This window comes from Hesperophylax consimilis, unplaced genomic scaffold (genome assembly GCF_061612785.1).
Source record: "Hesperophylax consimilis isolate HC1 unplaced genomic scaffold, BYU_Hcon_1.0 scaffold_53, whole genome shotgun sequence".
Lineage (NCBI taxonomy): Eukaryota > Metazoa > Arthropoda > Insecta > Trichoptera > Limnephilidae > Hesperophylax > Hesperophylax consimilis.
This window is the reverse complement of record NW_028301283.1, coordinates 36,871-59,638: the sequence shown is the minus strand read 5'-3', so window position 1 is coordinate 59,638 and position 22,768 is coordinate 36,871. Positions and strand designations below refer to the sequence as shown.

At 34.7% G+C, this 22,768-nt stretch overlaps 1 protein-coding gene across 1 annotated transcript in view; it reads left to right on the top strand.

Moving 5' to 3' along the window:
- Positions 1–22,768, top strand: part of LOC149408830 (uncharacterized) — a 48,118-nt gene that overhangs the window by 3,424 nt on the left and 21,926 nt on the right. The window contains 10 exon segments of the mRNA XM_089650393.1: positions 6,202–6,423; positions 9,071–9,223; positions 10,719–11,111; positions 12,447–12,599; positions 13,076–13,321; positions 16,248–16,454; positions 16,875–17,127; positions 17,456–17,579; positions 17,800–18,131; positions 18,411–18,637. Of these exon segments, the coding sequence (XP_089506519.1) occupies positions 6,202–6,423; positions 9,071–9,223; positions 10,719–11,111; positions 12,447–12,599; positions 13,076–13,321; positions 16,248–16,454; positions 16,875–17,127; positions 17,456–17,579; positions 17,800–18,131; positions 18,411–18,637 (2,310 nt within the window).

Genomic DNA, 22,768 nt, shown 5'->3' with positions numbered 1-22,768 from the left:
ACTTTTTGAATTGTTCATAATTCACAGTTTCGGTTACACTAATTTTATTTTTGGACAATAATATATTGTACCATCTCACACCTAAATATGAATAGTGGTGCTGAGCCGTGGTCGTTCTAAGCATAGGAATGGCTATTAAGCCATTAGTTTTGAATCTATTGCTTATGCTATCTGAGGGGTGCATTTTATAAATAAAATATTCTTTATAAATTTGATATAAAGCGATTCTCTTATACAATTCTGTTATAGATGGTACATTGAATTCCTGAAATATCTCTAAAGTAGGGAGTCATATGGTTTTCTAAGGATGATTTTTATAATTATTCTTTGAATTGTAATTATTGGCTGTAAAGAAGCCTTAAAAGCCCCTCCCCACCCAATAATCCCGTACTGCAATAAGGACTGAATTAATGCATAATAAACAATTTTGATAGTTTTCTTATTTAAAATATTTTGTATATTATAGAAAATATAGATAAGTTTTCTTATTCTTTCAACAGTGAGATTAATATGGTCTTTCCATTTAACATTTTTATCTAGATACCAAGATATTTTATATTGGATTTATGATTTAGTTTCGCGCAGTCCGTATTACATGTACCGTCATTTACACAATTTTTAGAATGAATTGTTATGTTAATTAGGTTATTTGGCACATCTTCTTGTAGAGTGAAAGGAATACAATATGTTTTTTCTGTGTTAAGTGATAATAAATTGCCATCGAACCAATTTTTTATAACCTTCATATCCTGATTCGCTGCATTGGTAATTTCGATCCATGTCTTTTTTTCGATAATTATTGCAGTGTCGTCAGCAAAGGATATAAGTTTACCATTAAGTGATAATTTAAACATATGGTTAACGTAAATTATAAATAAAATTGGTCCAATAACAGTCCCTTGGGGAATTCCAAATTCTAAAGTTTCATCTACGCTAAGTGAGTTATTTAATTTTACTTTTTGGTTTCTTTTACTTTTTTTCTTAGATGGCTTTGCAGCCAATACCTTACCTTACCAATAATACCGATATCATTTAATTTATTAATTAGTTTTGTATGGGAGATACTATCAAAAGCCTTACGTAAATCAATGAAAATGCCAAGGCATTTATTTTTTTTATCTAATGCACGGTATATAGTTGAAGTTAGTTCTGCAATGGCATCATGAGTGCCTAGTTTCTCTCTAAATCCAAATTGGCTAGGACTAATTATTTTATTGTTTTCAATATAGTATAAAAGTTGCTTTTTTACGATCTTTTCGAAAATTTTTGCAATGTTTGAGACAACAGATATGGGTCGATAATTTGATATTTCTTCAGGGCTGCCAGATTTAAAAACGGGTGTTACAATAGATTTTTTATAAACGGAGGGGAATATTCCACTATTTAAACTAATATTTATAATGTGTGTAATTGGAATGCTTAATAATTCATTATAATTTTTCAATATTTCTACTGTGACTCCATCAAACCCTGGTGCAGATGCACCTTTTAATTCACTAATAATATTTTTTATGTCATCTGTTGTTACCGGTTTGAAAACTGACAGATTATTTTGTTTGTGACAGTCCTTTTCGAAATTATCTATTTTATAATTTTCATCGATTCGTGTAGCTAAATTTTGTCCGACGTTAGCGAAATATTTATTGAAGGCATTAGCACATTTTGTCGGTTCCATTAGGGCATTAATAGAATTTTTTCCGATATTAATTTTTTTAATTTGAGTTTTTTTGTTTTTTCTACTATTTATTTCATTTATTGTTTTCCATATATGTTTTACATTTTGTTTAGCCACATAAATTTCATTTTTGTAAAAGTTCTCTTTAGTTGTTTTTAGTAAACAGGTTAATTTGTTCCTAAATTTTTTATAATCTGTGTATATTTTTTTATCTAAATGAAATTTCTTTGTCAAGCGATATAACTCTTCTTTTTTTCTAATAGACACGATTAAGCCATGTGAAATCCATGGTTTTATTTTTTTGAATTTTGATTTAATTTTTATGGTTTTAATATCTGTTGATGCTGTAATATAATTGCATAGTATATTATCAAAAATATTTGCGCATGTTTCAGCACATGTTGATTCTAATACGGAACGCCATGTTTCTGTTTTTATTTTTAGGTTTAATTTATGATGGTTTAGTGAATTTTTTGTAAAAGTATTGCATTTTAAATCAATATGATTATTAATATTAAGTTTTTGTATATAGATGCAAGTGTGATGATCAGTAATATTATTTTTTAATATTATCGTGTGTAATTTGTCGGTATCTTTAGTGTTACTCCATATGTGATCGATACAAGATGGACGTTGACCCGTAATTTCTCTAGTATATTTATTATGTCATTCTCGAATTGAATATGGAATCATAGGATGGGGATCTGCTACACATACGTACCTACACAACCTGAATACGATTCAAAAAGGAATCATAAAGACCATATTGAAAGTACCAATTAGAACGCCTTCAATTGAAATATTCAATTCCTTTGACGTACCAAATGTACAGCAAATATATGCCAAAAATATATTATTGAAGCTCTTCAAAAATAACAAATCCTCTACTAGACTGTGTATGCATAACACTAGATCGAACAAAAATGATATAAAAAATATTCCAAGTTATAAAACCACATTCGGACAAAGAAACTATACATACTTTGCAACAAAACTCCATAACATCCTTCCCCAAGACATAAAACTAATAAAAAATCCTAATGAATACAAATCATTAATAAAAATATGGCTGAAAGAGGTCAATGAAAAAACCCTAATGAAAACACTAAAAACGATATAGAAGACACTAAAAACGACATAGAAGACACTAAAAACGACATAGAAGACAAATAAACCATATTTAAATAACTTTAGTCCGCCTCGGCACAGGACCCCCTAGTGAGGAGGACTAAGAAATACAATATTTTATACTTAATTTCACCATTATATTTTGTATGTAACAATTATCTTATATAGTCGCTAAAATTAAAAAAAAAAAAAAAAAAAATTTATACACAATATGAAATTCATTTCCGTCATATAATTGATAAATTCAGTTTTTATTCTGTTACTATTTTCGTTTGAAACATCTATGTTGAAATCGCCGATTATTGTTATGTTCTGTTTATTTTTTTTTGATAAGATAATGCTTCTCAATTCATCCATAAATGTGTACTCGTTTGATCCGTGTGTTCGGTAAATTGCAATAATATTAAAACACATTTTATTTACATTTAGATTAATATCTAAGCAATTAACTCGCTGCATAGGTACTTCTTCCACTGCGATGTTTGAATGGCAAAATTTAACAAATACAACAATACCACTATTTCTATTAATAGCACAAGATGTTGCGAAGTAGGTATATTCTGGTATGCAAAATTTATTGTATACGTTGGTGAATGCTTCAGTTAAAACTATAACGTCCGGTTTATGATTTAGTAAATTAATTGAGAGTAAAAATTCATTGAAATTTTGTTTCATTGATCTGATATTTAAATGGAGTACAGAGAATGAATTTGTTATTTTATCCACGATTTTATTACAATCTTTTAAAGTATGACAAATATATTCCGAAATATTAAGCGTTTTATCTAATTCCTCAGTGAAGAAATTATTCATTTTTAAAGAAATAAGGAAATAATATTGTTATAACTAATTGTCAAAAATGAATTTGATTTTGATGACAAACTATAAATTAGCAGCATATGTTCACGGATAATATCAAGGTTGACTTGAAATAGATTTGGTGACAATATTGAACAACTTAGCATTATATTACTAGTGATGATATTATAAAGATGATACATACTATGTAGTATATTAATTTTGTTTTGTATAAATAATATTTTACAAACATTAACACTTTGAGAGTAGGCTAATATTTTAATGCTTTGTTTTTGTCTTAAAATTTTACAGAAATAGTTAATTAAATATTTTTTGGATATTACTGATAAATCGTTATCTCTTCGATGGTAGATTAATAACATTGAAATGTTTCTCAATTGTTTTAAAGTTTTAGTATTAATAGCTAAATTGTGCGAAAAGTCAGAAAAGTGTGAAAAGTCAGAAAACAAGCGTATTTGAAACAAAAATATAAATTTTGGTATTGAGTTTTTAATCTCGTTAAGAATTTTAAAGTTAGTTATTAAGAATGTTAAAGTAGGTACATACCTATTCATAATTTATACGCCCTTGGGCAATAGTCATCATTTTTTTTAAATACATACAATTTTTGCTATTTGCTTTATGATTTGTATCGTTTGTTGACTTGAAAGTGTTGTTTTGGAAATCACAATTTTTGCATTTCTCTTCTTTGTTTTTATTGGGACAGTCTTTCCAAGGATGGTCCATGGCGCAGTGCAGGCACGAAGCATTCTTGTCCTTATTAAAACAGTTGACAGCTGAATTTCCAAATCTCAGGCAATGGAAGCATTGCATTATTGGATTAGCATCCTCCACCCGCACTCTGTGGTATCCAATATTAATTTTCTCTTTAGAAATGAGATATTTCCTAAGTTTTCCACTTGTTTCGACTATATAGTTTGTAAGATTGTTTTGTCCTTTTGGTTTAAGCATTTTTACTAATTTTACTGAGTTTTTCGGATTTTCATCCATGATGATTTTAATTCCATCATTTTGGGTTTTTAATGATTCTATTATTTCTTCTTCTGATAGGTCGATAGGTAGGTTTCTGATGAATAGTTTAGGATTTTTTTTTTCTAATTCTTTCGCGATCAAATTATTTTTGAAGACTATATTTATTTCTTCTGTTAGTTTTTTTGCGTGATCATTTTTGGGGCAAGAGATGATTAGTTTCTTATTTGATGCTTTTTGTACTCCATTTACTGCAATCCCCAAATGCGATGTTTTAATTTTTTTAACTATCATGTCTCGAATATCATCAGAAGTTGTATTAGTATTTTCACTTGCAATTATTAATGAGTATTTGGCCTCTGGTATAGGTATTGAGAGGGTTGACTTGTTGTACGTTGTATTAATTGATTCCTTTTTTTCCTTAAATAATTTTCAATTTTTTCTGAATGTTTTTCTTCATTTAATATAAGTTTATTTTGTAGCTCAATTATTTTTTCTTGTAGTTGAAGTTTTTCCTTGCACCATATTTCCTCTAGCTGGTGTATATCTTGTTCTATGTTACTTCTTTGTTTTGCCTCTTTGACAGATGAGCATTTTCCAATTTCAATTTTAATTGAGTCAATTAATGATTGGACACTTCGGTCCATAATGAGTTATTTTTTTGCGGGCTGTCTGGTGACTAAACGCAGCCAGCCTGCTTTATTTTTGCAACAACAATATGTTAAACTGGGTATCACTGTGGTTTGTGGTTACTGAGTTTATCGAAATTTCTGTCCGTGCGAGCTGCACGGCAGCAGAAACTAGACTGAGTTAGTAACTTATGTATATAGTTAGCTATTATTCATGTATTATGTTACACTTACACACATAAATTGTCAATTTCCTTTGTAAAAGCCTGATAGGGCGCCAATGAATAATAAATAAATAAATATTAATCCTTGGTGTGCGCAGACTCGAATTTGAATCCTGGATTGTGTACTTTTTAATAAACACAACTTTCATAAACAATAGCTCTGTATAATAATACTAGGTTATCCATGTCTATTTCTCTTTATGTACGTAATATAAATATTCATAAATTCTTATTTTATTGAAGCACTATAGACAGCGCCGCAATTAGCTTGCGTACACCAAGGGTTAAAGGATTTAAGAAACTAAAATACATTTAGCCCTTTTTGATACAGTTTGATATAGGCTTTGAACTCTGAAACAACTTTCACAAGTCACAATAATAAACTCCTCCCAACCGTCTGGAGCCAGTGAGACTATGGTATCCCCAATTGAGTTATGTTGTGATGCTGAAGGTAGTGGGAAGATGAAGGAGATGGGAAGAGGAAGGTGGGGAAGTACCTTAATTCCAGGGAGATACTGAAAGTATCTACCGCCTTGGAACGTGCCGCTAACATACTATGTATTATTTTTAAATTAATAAATTATTATGAAATAACCCTAAATAAGTTAATTTGAATGAATTTACTTCGTATCCACTCAACCACAGAGGCCATCAAATAGCCAACAAATGGATGATAATTATTAAATTACAAGACATTTACAAATAAATATTTTATCTTATATTAATTATAGTCTAAATTGTATATTTCGTCATTCAGAATAGTTCGGGTTCGGGCGCGAGGAACAACGTGCGGGGCTCCTCGTCGAGCCGCGAGGGCTCCTACAGTAACACAGCCCCCGTGTGTCCCCACCCGGCCGGCGGCGGCCCAAAGCCCACCAACACCGCCCACGATCCCCATGATTCTGTCTACCAGAATGGCGGCAACGGCCAGACACACGGCAATGAGAATATGGTGCAGAATCAACAGGAACATAACATGGTATAATATTTTAACTTTTTGTGAAAATTTAGACAAAGAGCGTTGTCAAATGTGGTGGATAACAATGATATTGATGAGCTTGTGGAAGAGCACACTCAAGAGCTGACCACAGAAGAGCTTATGGAGTTGCATTGGTTTCACACCAAGAAGTTATGGAGGTGAGTTTGTTAGTGGAGGAGGAGGAAGTAGCAGAGCAACAGTTTTCTGGCGCAATAAGAGAAATGCTAAAAGCATGGGAAACTGTTGCAACGTAATTATTTAAATAAATGTAAAAAAAATTGGGTATTTTTGGCATGGAATGCATTATAGTATTTTACATCTCTAAATAGTATAAACAAAGTCACTATCCGCTTCTCTGTTTGTGAGCTTAGTCCTTCTAAACTATGCAACGGAGTGTGATAGGGTTTTTAGTATCATTTAGAGTTTTAGAGAATTTCTTCCGGAAGGTTTATATATATAATACAAGGATATTTTATTTATTGAAAGTAGAGAAAAGTCGAGCATCACCGACTACATGTCAGCTAGTTGATTTATATGGGAAAAATTGTTTGGTTTAATGAGTGTTTCACATAACGAACGAATGAAGCTCATTATGAGAGGTTCTACTGTATATCATCACTTTAATTTGACAAGGTTGTAACTGAACATTACCTTATTCTGAGTTATGGGGTTCCAAACATTACAATGTCAATTTCTCATAACAATTGCTAAATTTATGGTTTGATCTAATGTGTTAATAGTATTTTAGTTCTTCACTACAAACAAAGAAAATAAATGTACAAATTGGATGTATATTTTTATTCTTGAACATACCTACTTGTGAAGTTAGAACCAAGTTCGACCAGCAAGGACACAATACGAGGGTGGTCTGAAAAGTTTCCGACCTAACAATGAAACAAGAATTTTTTTCTTTATTTTTCTACATGGTCTCCTTGTAACTCTACACACTTCTCCCAGCGATTCTCCTATCTCTCTAACCCGTCCAAATAGTAGTCGGCGTTTTTCTCTGCAAAATAATTGTTCACAAAGGTGATTGCCTCCTCATCTGGCGTATAATGGTGTATCCAAGTTTCATCTACAGTAATTAATCGGCACCAAAACTCGGATTTATTGCGCCTAAACTGCGCCAACAGAGCGTTGGAAATGTTCATTCGAACACGTTTTTGGTCTAACGTGAACAAACTCGGCACCCAACAGCTTTCTGTACAGCTTTCTCATGTCTAAATCTTGATTTAATATGTGACAGACATGTTCTTTGGACATTTTCATAACCTCTGCTATCTCTCTCACTTTAATTCGGCGGTTGTCTAACACTATTTGGTGAAGTTTAGCAATGTTATCGTTAGTAGTTGCAGTTTTTGGACGTCCTGAACGTTCATCGTCTCCCATGCTCTTACGGCCACTTTTAAATTCAGCTTACTAAAATTTCACTGTGGTAAATGATGTCCCCATACACAGAGTCCAACTCATCTTTGATTTGCGTAGGCGTATTGCCTTCAAAAACAAAAATTTAATAACAGCTTTATACTCAATTTTTTCCATTTTCACGAAAACACACACATCGACTCACTCAAACGACTGTAAACTAAAAACTGCACGTCCAAAATGGCCGAAACTTTGGTGAGTAACTGTCAAAAGATGCACAACTACATTCACTAACTTTTATTGACGAGTACCGCCATCTTTGCGTTGAGGTCGGAAACTTTTCAGATCACCCTCGTATATAATTTTACAAGGTTATAACGTCCTTTTTGATCCTTGTTCAACTGACATTTTGTTCCTAACTCACAGTTAGAAACAAAATGGTTTGTTTCAAAGTTTTGTTGTGTCTTTATTTTCATTATTATTAACCCTTCAGGCATCTGACATATTGCCCGTTATATTTCTTAAAGATGATGTCAGAAAGTTGGAGAACAGATCTTTGTCAAAATAAATTAAAAATAAAAGTCTGATATTAGAACTCTGGCACATTACTAACTTTGTTAATACTCAACAGAATTACTTTTGGACATAGATATGAGCTAAAGAAACGGTTTCCCATTCAAAGGTTATTTTGGTCCAAATTGTCAGTTAGAACCTTGTCAAACCATAGTGACGATGTGTATTTATTAATGTTATTTGCATAGAATTAATATTAAAATTGTATGATACCAATTTAAGTCGGCAGATTTCCAAAATAATTGGATTGCCACAACTAATAAAATCAAATTGTCAACAATTCCAATGATAATGAGTTCTTTCTGCAATATTTTCGGGAACCGGATAAAACAGAACGATGGCAAAACAGAACAGATAAAATAATAGAACAGAACAAACAGAATATGAACAGAACAGATAAAATGACCGGTCAGTGGTTGAGTGGGCATAGCGCTTGGGTCTCACCCGAGCGTCGCGTGTTCGATTCCTCGGCTGGCTAAGTCCTCCATCACAACACAAGCAACATTTTCGGCTTTCTGTGGTGGTAGTAGGAGATTTTCAAACATTGTTGGGTTATTCGTAACCCGGGAATGTTTGTCTTTCTTTAAAAAAAAAAAAAAAATAGGTTAGGGGTTAAATTAGTTTAGTTAGGTATTTTTTTTTCACTTCTCCTAACTTTTCTGTTTTTTGATGGAATCGATATTTTCAACGAGATGTTTTCCATGATCAGCTCCCGCGGACGGAGGCTGCGCGTTCCACCGGAGACAGCATGGTGGCCGCCTGCCCTGACACGGCTCGTGTGGAGCAGCGTCTCGGACAGATCCGAGAGTACATCCGTGTCACCTCCACCCTCGTGGACAGCATGAGGAACTCGGAGGATGAGGTGAGCCATTCCCCCATCAGATTTACTGAAGCTCATCCGTGCAGATTGCCCAACAAACTTATAGTAGCGTGCAGGGGGGCTTTATTCAAACTTAAAGTATTACTTTGAAGAGATGCGCCAGTGCCATATCTTGCCATGAATTCTCAAGAATGTTATGAGTCGGATTGGGTTATCTAACTAACTAACCATCACACTGTTTCTCTGCAAGGGAGGCAGAGAGGAAGGACCGCCAAACAACTCGGTCTTGGCACACACTCCTTGCCCCATTCACATTCTTTCTCTTCTATTATTCTGACTCTTGACATGGCCCAACTCAAGTATCTGGGCGTCCCTGACTTCTTCTACCATTCACATTTGAGTCATATATTCTCCTTACACTCCTTTCTTCGTTTATTCCCTCTACATGCCCAAACTAGTGATGCAACGGAAGTGTCTGAACGGAAGCAGAAACGGAAACAGATGTCAAAAGTAAATCTTAGTGGAAGCGGAAGCGGAAGTGAAAAACTTGCGGAACTTCTGCAGAAGCGGAAGCAGAGCTCTGTTGCATCACTAGCCCAAACCATCTGAATGTCCCTTTCTTAATCTTACTCATTTCTCACACTATCATACGTGGTTTTACCACACATACACCTCTGCCAGTTCCATGCCTCACTGCCATACATCAGGGTAGGTACCCACACTCCATTGTTGTTCAGTCCTCTATTAATGGAGTTATGTACCTACTCTTACCCTTCTTTCATTATCACTATCAGCCTTTCCACTTCTTCTCTCCAAATACACAAACCCTTTCGCCTGCTCCATGTATTCATCATTCACAACTTCTCAATATAAATATAAAATAAGCATAAAAAGCCAACTACTGAAATACTAGAGCTATGGCTACCAAAATTGTTATTATATTATATTACTAACCTGACCCAAGTTATTGTATTCTTATCACTACCTAACCCCGATAATTCGAACCCCAGTGATTCGAAAAAATGCGTAATTGAAATTTTCGCCAGAAAATTATTTTAATACATAATGTTTTTTAAATTCGAAGTACGACTTTTTTTTAAATTTCGATTTATGATCAAATATATTGTATTTTTACGATTTTACTTTGAAAATTTGAATCTGCGAAAAACTGGATATATTTCGTTTTAGTATGAATTTACTTTGAATAACTGAACTTGAAGGGCCGACCGCGACGGAAATCAGTTGCGAATATTCGATTTACACGGGAATAAGTCGTATTATTACGAATTTACACCAAAGAACCTATTCCGAATTTAAAGAGACGGCCGCGAAACTTGGTTTTCGCCACTTTTTTTGTTTTCTTAAAATTTCAAATTACATGAAAATTCATTAAGTCTCCTGGATTTCGAATTAACGGGGTTCTACTGTAATAGGAAATATTATCATGTTATTATAATGTTATCTATAGAATTAAACAACTTCCTTACTTCAACCAGTTGAATAATGTACGTCGTGAAATAAATTTGATGTTGTACAGTTACGAACAAGACTGATCTCGTTGAGGCGCTGTAACGATTTGCTAATGGGGACGGTTGGGAGTGTTTGCCAGGAGCCTGAAAGAGGTGAAAGGGAAGAGGTCGACAGCGACGTCGCAGACCTGATGGCAACCCTGAGCCACCTCAAAGACAGCGAGAAAAAGCTGGAAGACATACTAACAGCATATGGTGATAAATGGTCAGACGATGAAGATGAAGGCATCCTGGAGACTAAGGCTGTATGCCACGAACCTGAAACAGCAAAGACTTCGGAGTCTTCTCAAAATCAAGATTCTGAAGTGTCCATTCTGAAGGATTGGACTCCTGTGAGGTCCAACGATAGTGTGACTATCACCGATGTAACGGAAGCCAGTGAATCTAGCTTGAAAGACCAGGTGAATTATTGATGGAGCTGTACTCAAAGCTTGGACAATTCCCGCTACCGATGTTTGATTTGTTTTGCTGTTTGGTTGCTGTGTTTTTGCATGATACAATGATACAATAACCCTTATAAATGCGCAAACATTACTTTTGGATAGTTAAGGTTTCATTTGTAGGTGTTTTTAGATTCACTAATTCAAGTTAGAGGTATGTTGATCTTTAACCGTAACCGTTGTTAGCACAAAAAATAATTGTTCTTCAATGACCAACAATATTGACTGAAAAGTCAGAAGGAAAGTAGCCTCACGTAAATCACCTTCTTGGTATTCTGACAAAAGGAAATACGCATTATATAAGTGATAGTGATAAATTAAAAAAATATTTAATTTCACCTTAATTTTAAAATCTTATCAAGGTAGATGTAACTGGATGTGCCGGGTGACATTTAAATGCTAGAAATCATTTTCAAGGTGCATTTAACAACAAAAGAGCAAGGACACCTACCAATTTGTTTATGACTTATTTATAATGCAATGAAGAGAGAACAAGCCGAATATCTTAAGTTAAGAGTCCATTCGATTTTAACAGATTAATTAACATATTATAATCCTTATTCTCTTTATAAAAAGTGTTACATATTCCCTTCTGCCCTTTTACAGTTGGTATATAATGTGCTATATTATTGTCATAGATACTAAAAACAAATTGATATTATTTGAAATAACAAATGTAATTTGATTTTCTTATCATTATCAACGCTTAATAGATATCACTTCTGCATTACTGAAATGTTTGATAATTTCATTGCTATACCAATGCAGGCTGACATGTTCAACAAAGCAAAGATGTTCTTGTCAGCTGTTTTATTCTAAAATATTTGTGTATAATTGTTTTCTTAACCTTGATGTCTTGCAAACCTAACGTTTTGGCCTCTTTTTGAAAGTGTATATACAAATAATGTTGGTTTTACACAAGATGTGTGTTTTCGTGTCACCAATTGTGTGATGACCTGATTGTATGATTGGATTGGATTAAATCTTTTTAACATACTCAAATAACACGCAAGATAAAACATTGAATGTATTTTTGATATAAGTTTGGTGCCATGTTCGACAAACAATGCAATGTACAGTCTCAGTTTTAAATATATAGTACTTTAATTAGTTCAGATTTATAATTCGCAGAGAGATGCAAGAAATTCAGAGACGGTGTTGATGTATTTTGTTTGTGTTGGGACATGTTCAATGTTGTGAAACCCTATCCTTTCTTCCTATCAAACTGGAATCAGTGTTGACCCCTTTATTGTGATAATTATATTTGTGGTAACCCTGACGTTGCATGCCTTATAGGAGGCTATCCCTCGCCCCCCCTCCGCTCAGAGCAGCGTGTCGGCGTACAGCGACAATGACCTGTGGCAGAACGAACTAAAGGCGAACATGGAGATATCGCAACTGCGGCTGGCAGCTGCTTTACAAGAGCAGAAGAGACTGCTTAAGTATCAGGTATGTGTTCTTATATATTTCGTGTAAGTATAATACTGTAAAAAAATTTTCAGGCAGGAAAAATACTATCTTGGGATATTTGCGCTCTTGCTTGCTTATGTACTGGGGATGGTTCATTTGTGTTTTGACTTTAAGAGTACAAGCAGCCTATTGGTCAATTTAAAAAATTGAAAGCACCAATCAATGCGGCTTGTGCTGTTCAACTAAAAATGCCAAAAAAAACGTATTTTGAAATTATTGGCTCATACGCTGTATTTATTTATTTATTGCATATCACTATACATAAAACACTTTTTTTTTCTCATAAAAATCAACAATATTGAACTTACAACTTATCCAGCTCTCTGTCCCAACAGCTAATCAGGTTGTGAGCATTTTTTTTTGTTTTTTATGTACCACCCCCCCCCTGTAATTACACAGCATTTATTATGTTCTTCTTTATTCTACGTTTAATTACAATGAATTTATCCTTCCAGGCCGATGCTAAGGAGCAACTTGCTGAGATGCATCTCTCCCGCAACGGCCATCAGGAGCATCACGCGGGGTCCTCGGGGGGTGACCTGCACGAGCATCAACAGCACCAGGGCTCCTCGGGACCTTCCAACTACCATCACCAGCCCCTAGCCCATCAAGGTCAGGCTGCCAGGGTTTACGGCTCTAACCAGATCGGAGTGGCAACCACGCTGCCTCACGTGACCGATGGAAATCAGCACAACAATAATGTAACCATTATTTCATTTTAAAGCTAGATGATCACAAATTTCCTACTATTTAATATGAAATTTTTCCCATAAAAATCTATGTAAAATACGATAATGCATTCCACGGCAAAAAATACTCAATTTTCTTTGTTTTTATGTTTATTCAAATAAAACTACATACTTATAAATTGTTAAGGAGCAACCTGGAATTCAATGTCGATTTGCAAAAACAATTAAAAAAATCGTATTAATATTCAACATAAATAATTTACCATTGTTTTTGCCGACGCTTCAAACTTTGGTGAAAATGTGACATAGCATTATAATTGAATAAATTTGCCACCTCCTGGCCAAAGTTTCATCCAAGCCGAAGTGAGGGTCCTCTTGGTAACCCCTTCCCACGCCTTGTCAATCATCTTGAGACAAGTAACGATGTGAAAGTAATCTTTCCAAAACTCTCTGACAGTGAGTTTTTTTTGTCTTGATTGACTTGTCCCAGTCATCTCAAAACAACGCTCGAACAACAGCAAGTTGATACTATGTATACAGACTTCTCTGAGGCTTTCGATCGCGTAATACACTCAATTCTTTTAAAAAAGCTCGTCCTACTTGGTATACACAGTGACCTGCTTAGATGGATTAAATCTTACATTAGTAACCGTAATCAGGTAATCTTAATCAACGGTGTCTTCTCAAAATCTATCGAGGTAAAATCTGGTGTCCCCCAAGGGTCCTACCTAGGTCCGCTAATGTTCAACATTTATATAAATTACATTGAACTATATGCCGATGACATGAAAATATTCAAAGTTATTCGATCTCTTTCGGACTGCGAAGCGTTACAAAGTGTCTAGATATCAATGTTTCTAAATATCACACTATGACATTCACCAGAAATAAACACGTAATTAAGTACTCATATTCACTCAACAATGAACCTGTCATCTCTAAAACGGAATGTAAAGACCTCGGCGTTTACCTTGATAGCAAACTTATATATAATAAGCACATTGACTATATCGTTAATAGGTCGTATAAATATATTATGTACCTACAAATTCAACAATAACTTTGAGTGTACATCTGAAACTTTGCAGCAAAGACGAGTGGTAGCCGACTCAAAATTTATACACAGATTTATAAACAATGACATCGACTGTACCGAACTTCTGTCCCTTATTAACTTCAACATACCTTTGAGACGTACACGACATACAGTGCTATTCCACACGCTTAATTATAAAACAAATGCAGCATCTAATTCGCCAATTAACCGAGCTCTTCATACTCTAAATAATATTTGTCTAAACTCTAACATTGACATTGTTTCGGATTCACTGCCCAAATTCAAATGTGGCATCATGTCGATAATTTAAACTGTTCAATGCGCATACATACAGACACACACACACACACACACACACACACACACACACACACACACACACACACACACACAAACACTCACACATACATTACACACACTCCTATATACTACACACGTCAGCTGGTAATTAAGGAATAAACATACCACTTATCAAACATTACAAGGAAACATATCATAGGTACTCAACATGAAGTATCTTATTCCTGTATATTGTTTCATCTCTGTAAATCATGTACTGTTTGTTTCTATAATATAAAAAAAATAACATTAATTATGATAATGAAGAGCATTCAAAACATCCAAAAGTATTCCGAAGAAGGTTTTGAACAGGATAGTAATGTTCCTTGTGTAAAAAGCAACAAGGAATCAACAGGTATACGGTTATGGGATTCAGGGAACCATTACATTAATTATGACATTAATTTTTTTAAACGATCAAATTTGATCTTTTGGTGGGAAGGAGCTTATTAAAAAATTCCTGATTTTAATACAAGGGTGATTTGAGGTCTTCGCTCAGCAAAAAGACAGACGAAATGATCTTCTCTATTACAGTAGAACCTCGTTAATTCGAAATCCACGGGACAAGAAAATCAAATTTCGAAATAACAAATTCCCATGTAATTCGAAATTTTATAAAACATATTAAAAAAGACGCCAAAAATCGATTTCCTCAGCCTCCCCTTCAAATTCGGGTAGTATCTTTCGAGTAAATTCGTATTAATATGAATTATTTCCGTGTAAATCGAATTTTCGCAGCCGAAAACAGCAGCGGCTCAGTTATTTAAAGCAAATTCGTAAAAATACCACACATTTTTGATAAATCAAATTTTCACACCCTTTAAATTCATAAAAATACTATAGTATGTATCGCGAAATCTCTATTTCCGTGTAAATAGAGATTTCGCAACCAAACCCTTTAAATTCTGATATTTGGTGTAAAATTGTAAAAAATACGAAATTTTTCCGCGTAAAACGAATTTTCTCGGCCCTTCAAACTCAGATAATCTAAATAATTTCTAAAAATATGACATTCCAGTGTAAATTGATTCAGATCTACAAAATAACAATACTAATTAGGATGATGTAAAACCACTTAAAAATAAATTTTTCGGCATTTTACCGCCACGGCTGTCTTTCAAATTCAGACTTACGAAATTTTATGATTTATTTTCGCAAAAATCGAATTTTTTCGAATGACGGACAAAAATAAATTAACAAAAATTATTATTAGTTACTACGTTACCACTTTATGAATGCTCAGTGAACCATATTATTGTGTTCAATTCAAACTGAAGAATTAATCAGATAGTTAGATCAGTTAGGTTAGATTGGGTTGGGTTGGGTTGGGTTGGGTTGGGTTGGGTTGGGTTGGGTTGGGTTGGGTTGGGTTGGGTTGGGTTGGGTTGGGTTGGGTTGGGTTGGGTTGGGTTGGGTTGGGTTGGGTTGGGTTAGGTTAGGTTAGGTTAGGTTAGGTTAGGTTAAGAAAATAGGTTTTTATTTAAATTTGAATGATGTGTCCATATAACAAGTACCCTATAATTCTATAATATATTTCCCCAGTATAATTGGAACAACCAGGGAGCCCGCAAACGAGCATCGAGTTCTCGAGAGCGTGAGCTGAATGAGCGAACTCTCTCCACTGTGCGCGAACCCTCGGAGGGTCGCAGCAGTAAAGGCGGGGTGGCTGTGGCGGTGGTGTCCTCGGACCAGGCGGAGATTGACATGCTGCGGGACCTGCAGATGAGGCGACAGCATCTGGAGAGCCAGGTATGCACACTTGAGAATACTCTTCACATATGAGTACTAATGATTTAAGTCATATACTGCTGATATTTCCGTTGAAACGCCTCCATTTTTCTAATAAAAGCATGTATCGGAAAGTAAGATTACAAACCTTTTAACGGCAGGACCATTGTTATCACGACTCATTATAAATAAATTAATATCTTTCGTTGGTAATTCAATATTTTAAATTTTGGAAAATAACTGATATTTATTTGTATTTGGTTTATACCCCCATCAGTACATTAGCAACATTATCCGCTTATAGTGATGGTAGTAGGAGTTTTTCTAAATATTTTCAAGTTATTCGTTACTCGGGAATCTTTGTCTTTTTTGTTAGAAAATGTAATGATATATTTTGTATTCTTATCCTGACACGATTCTAACTAGTTTCAGAGTTCGCAGGTGGCAAAAATCCAGAATCTTCACGCGGCGACTTCTTCACTGGCTGACGCCGTCTCTATGCCCCAGACCATAGACAACGTTGGGGCCCTGGGTGGACAGGGGGGACGTGGGGAGGGGGGTAGCCAGGAGGGTGGCCGCGGAGGGTGGGGGGGCTCCGAAGCCAGCGAGGAGGAGGGGGGCACAATTGAGAACACCATCAGACACAAGGTGGCCGCCGTCAATGTGATGAAAGTGGAACTGGAAAGACTGAAAAGTGAGTAAATTAAAGTAATTCACGACGTAGAATCATTCCTATTAGTGTTTAAAAATGCTTGTTCAAGGCATGAAGTCCATAGAGATTATGGTTAATCTGTGGTAGCCTTAAGTAATTAAAAAAAAGTGTTTTCTTAAAATTTTATGTGTACATGGCAAAATGCCGTAGCTTCACTACTATATGCTCCACTTCAAAAACAGAATTGTATTATTAATGGTTTATTTATTTTATGTGTACATGGCAAAATCCCGTAGCTTCACTATTAAATGCTCCACTTCAAAAACAGAATTATATTTTTAATGGTTAATTAATTTTAATTCTTTTTCAGATATGCTAAGGTCTGTGGATTCTATCCAAAACAATTTCGGAATCAATTCAACTTTTGATGAAGAACATGTGTTTCACAATACTCCTCATATTCCTCAAGAAAACCATAATAGAAATCAAAATAGGTACATATTTATCCATTACTCGTGACTGCCGAGATTTTGTTTACCTCTTTCATAAAAATACAATTTAAACACACATTTCCTAGTGGAGACAGGCAACCATTGTTTTGACAAGACAACCTCAGGTGTCCCTATCTTGCTCTACTTTGGCGGCCTCAGTCCATCACTGGCCCAGTCTCTCCTCGCACAGCTTCTGCATCTAAAAAGAGTTTTTTTTTTCCAGAGTTTCTGAATCATCCGTGAACAATGCTCCTCTCTGCAGAACAGACTCATCTTCATCTTCTAAAATAGTGAAAGACGGCCAGTCGGGGGCCCAGAACAGTGGCGCCAACTCCAAGAGTCAGAACACTCCTCTGGGATTGTCCAGACTTCAGAATTGCATATCGTCAGGATCCAATAAGTGCACCAATGTCAGTGAGCAAAACCAAACTACAGGCACTGGTGACAGTTTTGGTTCTGGTCTGGCAGTCATCCAGCAGTTGACCCACGAGCTGAAGCAGGCAGCCCAGGGACTGAGCGAAGAGAGAAGGCGCCTGAAACACGCCACCAACAGAGGTACTAATCATTACTATCAGCACAGAAACCTGCATTGCTTTTAAACCATCCCATCTGAAATTATTTACACTGAAACTGACCACAGCAACTGAATTAATTGTTGTAAGAACTTTTACTGAATTTATTGATGTAGTAAAAATAACATAACTCTTTGTTTTTGTATTTATTTAATATAAATTAATTTTTTTTATAAATTTTTATAATATAAAAATAAATGCTTAAGATTTTTGTTGTTTGTTTTTGGGGTGTTATGCCGTGTTGCGCTAACTCCTTCTTTAGCCGACGTTTCGGACAGCGTTGCAGTGTCCATCATCATCTTCGGATCTACCGGATCTGCCCTGTCGGAGGACAAGAAGCGCACCAATAGTCTGAGCGGGGGCAACACCTCCTCCAACACGGTGGTGGGCTACCCGCCCTATGGGGGCCCGGTGGAGCGTCGCCAGCTGGCGCTTAAGGCTGAGCTGGAGGCCAAAAAGAAACAGCTGGAGCGCCTCATGAGCAAGGATGTAAGTCACCCGCACAGATTATAAAACAACAGATTTGGTCTTTATCTACAGTGTTGACTGTCACAGTGTTGAGAACACTTTATACTGAATGTTAAATAATTAAATTAATTGTTGCCTTATGTTAATTGACCAGCATACATCACTCATTCTTTTTTAGTTTCAAATGATCTGTGTGGTAACAATTTCATCATGAAATTCATGTCAAGGGTTCTTAAATATGTAATAATTTTGAAAAGTTAACTCTGTTCAGGAATGGGTTGTGGGTATTGAGGAGACACAAGTTATTAACAATTATTATTAAAACATACACAAAGGAATTTATTATGTCGCCTCACAAGAGCGGCCCTGTCTGTTCTGTACAGTGTAAAGGCAGGGGAACTATGTCGCTACCCGGTTGCTCAGCGTTTTGAGGCCGGTGAATATATATTACAACTTCTTCATTTAGATAGATTGATTTAGATCCATTGCCAATTTTAGTAAGAATAGAAGCAAATATACCGCACAGAGTTTTGGCCGTCGGGCGGAAAGAGCCGACGAGTCATGAGGCTAGCCGAATGAAGCGTCGGTCCATGCTAGTGCGTTGTCCTGTCTTAACGTACTGTGCTACGCAATAGTCAGTTTTACCTCCCCTAGGAGTGCCAAAAGATGTTTCAAATAAAATAAAAACAAAAGCTAACTGGTTATTGTGGAACTTTGCTATTGATAAGGATTCATAAAAACAACCCATTCTCATTTGGCAAATGTCAACACTTTTATCAATGTATGTTACTTGGGGCAATGACCCCATACAACAACAATCCACCTCCTCCCATAGGGGTTTTTATTAGCAACTGGAGCGCCAAGATGTTTACGATAAAATGCATTGAGCGCTGGAGATTTTCATATGTGTGGATTTGAATTTACCTGTGTTCATCAAAAAAATCATATCTCCAAATACTGATCTGTTAACTGTCGTTTAAAGCCAATGAATTTACCTATATTTCTATATTTATCTTAAGTTTGTAGGTTTCATTAAAAAAAAATCATCAAGTTCATAAACGCGTGAATTTCGTCTGATTGTTAACAAAAATGGTTCAAAACTGTACTTCTTACAGCATGTTTGTAAATGTATGTTTACAGTTTAATAATAAAAAAATAATTTTTCAAAAGAAGCAAACACATTGTGACTTGACATTTTAAATAATAAAAAGGGAAACACTTTGTTTACAGTCACTTTATTGAAATTTTTAACGTCTACCGGTTTCGGTACCTCCGTACCATCATCAGGACAGTTATAAAAATACTAACAAATACAGAATAATACACATATATATAAACAAATAGTTGAGAGAGAAAGAGATAAAAAACAGAGAGAGACAGTATCAGTTGTGGGCGGGAAGTGGGGGAGGGGAGTTAGGGATAACAGGAAACATATTTATTATAGGGCTGAACGTTAAATTTAGTTGATTATTGATAATTTCAGCCTTTGAATTGACTGATTTTTTTATTTCCAACGCTTCCAAGTTGTTAAGTCGTAAACCTATCTCATTTTTGTGAAGGACTTTAATACCCGTGTCACGGTTGAAAGTATGATCTTTATTAATTAGATGTTCTGCAAATTCTGAAAATCCCGAACTGGTTAGATATCTTAGGTGTTCTTTTATTCTAGTTTCTATATTGCGTGATGTTTGCCCTATGTAGAATGCTGGGCAATCATTACAACTAATTTTATATACGCCTGAGTGGCTAAGAACATCTTCTTTATCTTTGGCATTAATTAAAAATTTTCCTAGATTATTATTAGTATAATACGCTGGTTTAATTTCTGGGGGGAATTTAACTGTACATGTAGAGGAAAGGTTATTAATATACAAAATTCTTCTCCACTGCTGGTTGGAGTTATTATTGTTGAGAGTTGGTGGACTACTGTAGACGTATTTATTTATGGCAATACATCTTAATTTTTTTGTAAGGATTCTATCAATAAGGCCTATTTCATATCCATTATTAAGTGCTATTAGTTTAATTGTACTTAACTCATTAGCGTAATTAACATTTGATAAAGGAGTAGTGACTAAACGGTGGATCATAGAGTGGAATGCCGAATGTTTGTGGGAAATAGGGTGGTTAGACGTATTATGGATTGTAGTGTCTGTGAAGGTAGGTTTTCTAAAAATATTAAACTGAATTTTATTATCAATAATCGATAATGTGAGATCTAAAAAGTTGAGTGTCGAATTTATGCCTACTTCTAGTGTGAATTGGATCTGTTTATGTAAGGAGTTGAGGAGTAATAGGAAGGAATTAACTTAAAACTAAACGAAAACTAACTTACAACTTAAAACTAACTTACAACTTAAAACTAGGAATTTAGCTGACGCTCTGTACCCGCCCAAATACATATGATATCGTCTACATAGCGTCTCCATAGTAAAATATTTTTTAACAAAGGTGTTTTAAGTTCAAAAATATTGTTTTCAAAATTATTCATAAAAATATCGGCAATAAGTGGACTTGTGGGAGACCCCATCGGTAATCCATCTCGTTGACGGTACATTATATTATTATATTTAAAACTGTTTTGGTTCAAGCAAACATCGATAAGTTGGTTAATATCTTTTGTAAAATCCTTATGTAAGTTAGAACTATTGACTAAATTGCTTATAATATTTTTACATTCTACTACCGGAATACTGGGAAACAAATTCACTACATCAAAAGAAATGAGTTTACAGTTGCTAGGGAGGGTTAAATCTTTCAAGTGGTTGATTAATTCATGGGAATTTTTAATTGTATATTTTGGTTGAAATATATTGGAATCTTTAATTACCTTAGTAAGAAAAGAAGCAATTTTATAATTAGGTGCATTACAACAAGTCACAACCGGCCTAATTGGCCTATTAGCTTTATGTATTTTGACAAACCCATATAACCTGGGGATTTTCGGGTTTTTAGTTAAGAATTTAACCTGGTGATAAGTATCATCTTTGAATATTGGGGTTTTACACTCGTTGAATGTACTTTTAAGGGTTCTCTGGTATTTATTAGTCGGATCTACTTTTAAAATTTCAAAGTTATCAGATTCTAGGAAGTCATTAATTTTATGATTATATTCTATCTTGTTCATAATTACAACTGTATTGCCTTTATCAGCTCTGGTTAATATTAAATCTTCTTTCTTCAGTTTTTCACGGATATTTTTGGCGTGTAAGTTTTCTTGATTCTGCTTCGGCTGGAATCTTGGGATAAGGTTTTGTAAGACCTCGGCACTTTTGTAGAGGTAAGGTTTCGGAGATTTATATAACGCTGTTTCCATGTCTACTGCAACGTTTTCCACAGCACTATTGTAATTTTTATTAGTATATTTTAGGTTATATTTTAAACCTTTGGAGAGTAATTCCATTTCTTGTTGGGTAAACTGTGCCGAGGAGAGATTCTGTACACGTTCGTAGAATTTTTGAGATGATGATGTCTCCGGGTTATTGATGTGGGTATTTGATTGGCACAATTTTTTGAGTTTATTTTCCAGGGTTATCCTCTTTTTATAAGCTTTCACTGACGCAAAACTTCTAATTTTGTCATCAAAAAGATCCCATTCTACTGGGTGGAGTTCATGGACTAATTCGGTATGCAATATTTTAATATTTAGTTTTAAGTTATTTCGTTGTAGGTTAGTTTTAAGTTGTAAGTTAGTTTTAAGTTGTAAGTTAGTTTTCGTTTAGTTTTAAGTTAATTCCTTCCTATTACTCCTCAACTCCTTACATAAACAGATCCAATTCACACTAGAAGTAGGTATAAATTCGACACTCAACTTTTTAGATCTCACATTATCGATTATTGATAATAAAATTCAGTTTAATATTTTTAGAAAACCTACCTTCACAGACACTACAATCCATAATACGTCTAACCACCCTATTTCCCACAAACATTCGGCATTCCACTCTATGATCCACCGTTTAGTCACTACTCCTTTATCAAATGTTAATTACGCTAATGAGTTAAGTACAATTAAACTAATAGCACTTAATAATGGATATGAAATAGGCCTTATTGATAGAATCCTTACAAAAAAATTAAGATGTATTGCCATAAATAAATACGTCTACAGTAGTCCACCAACTCTCAACAATAATAACTCCAACCAGCAGT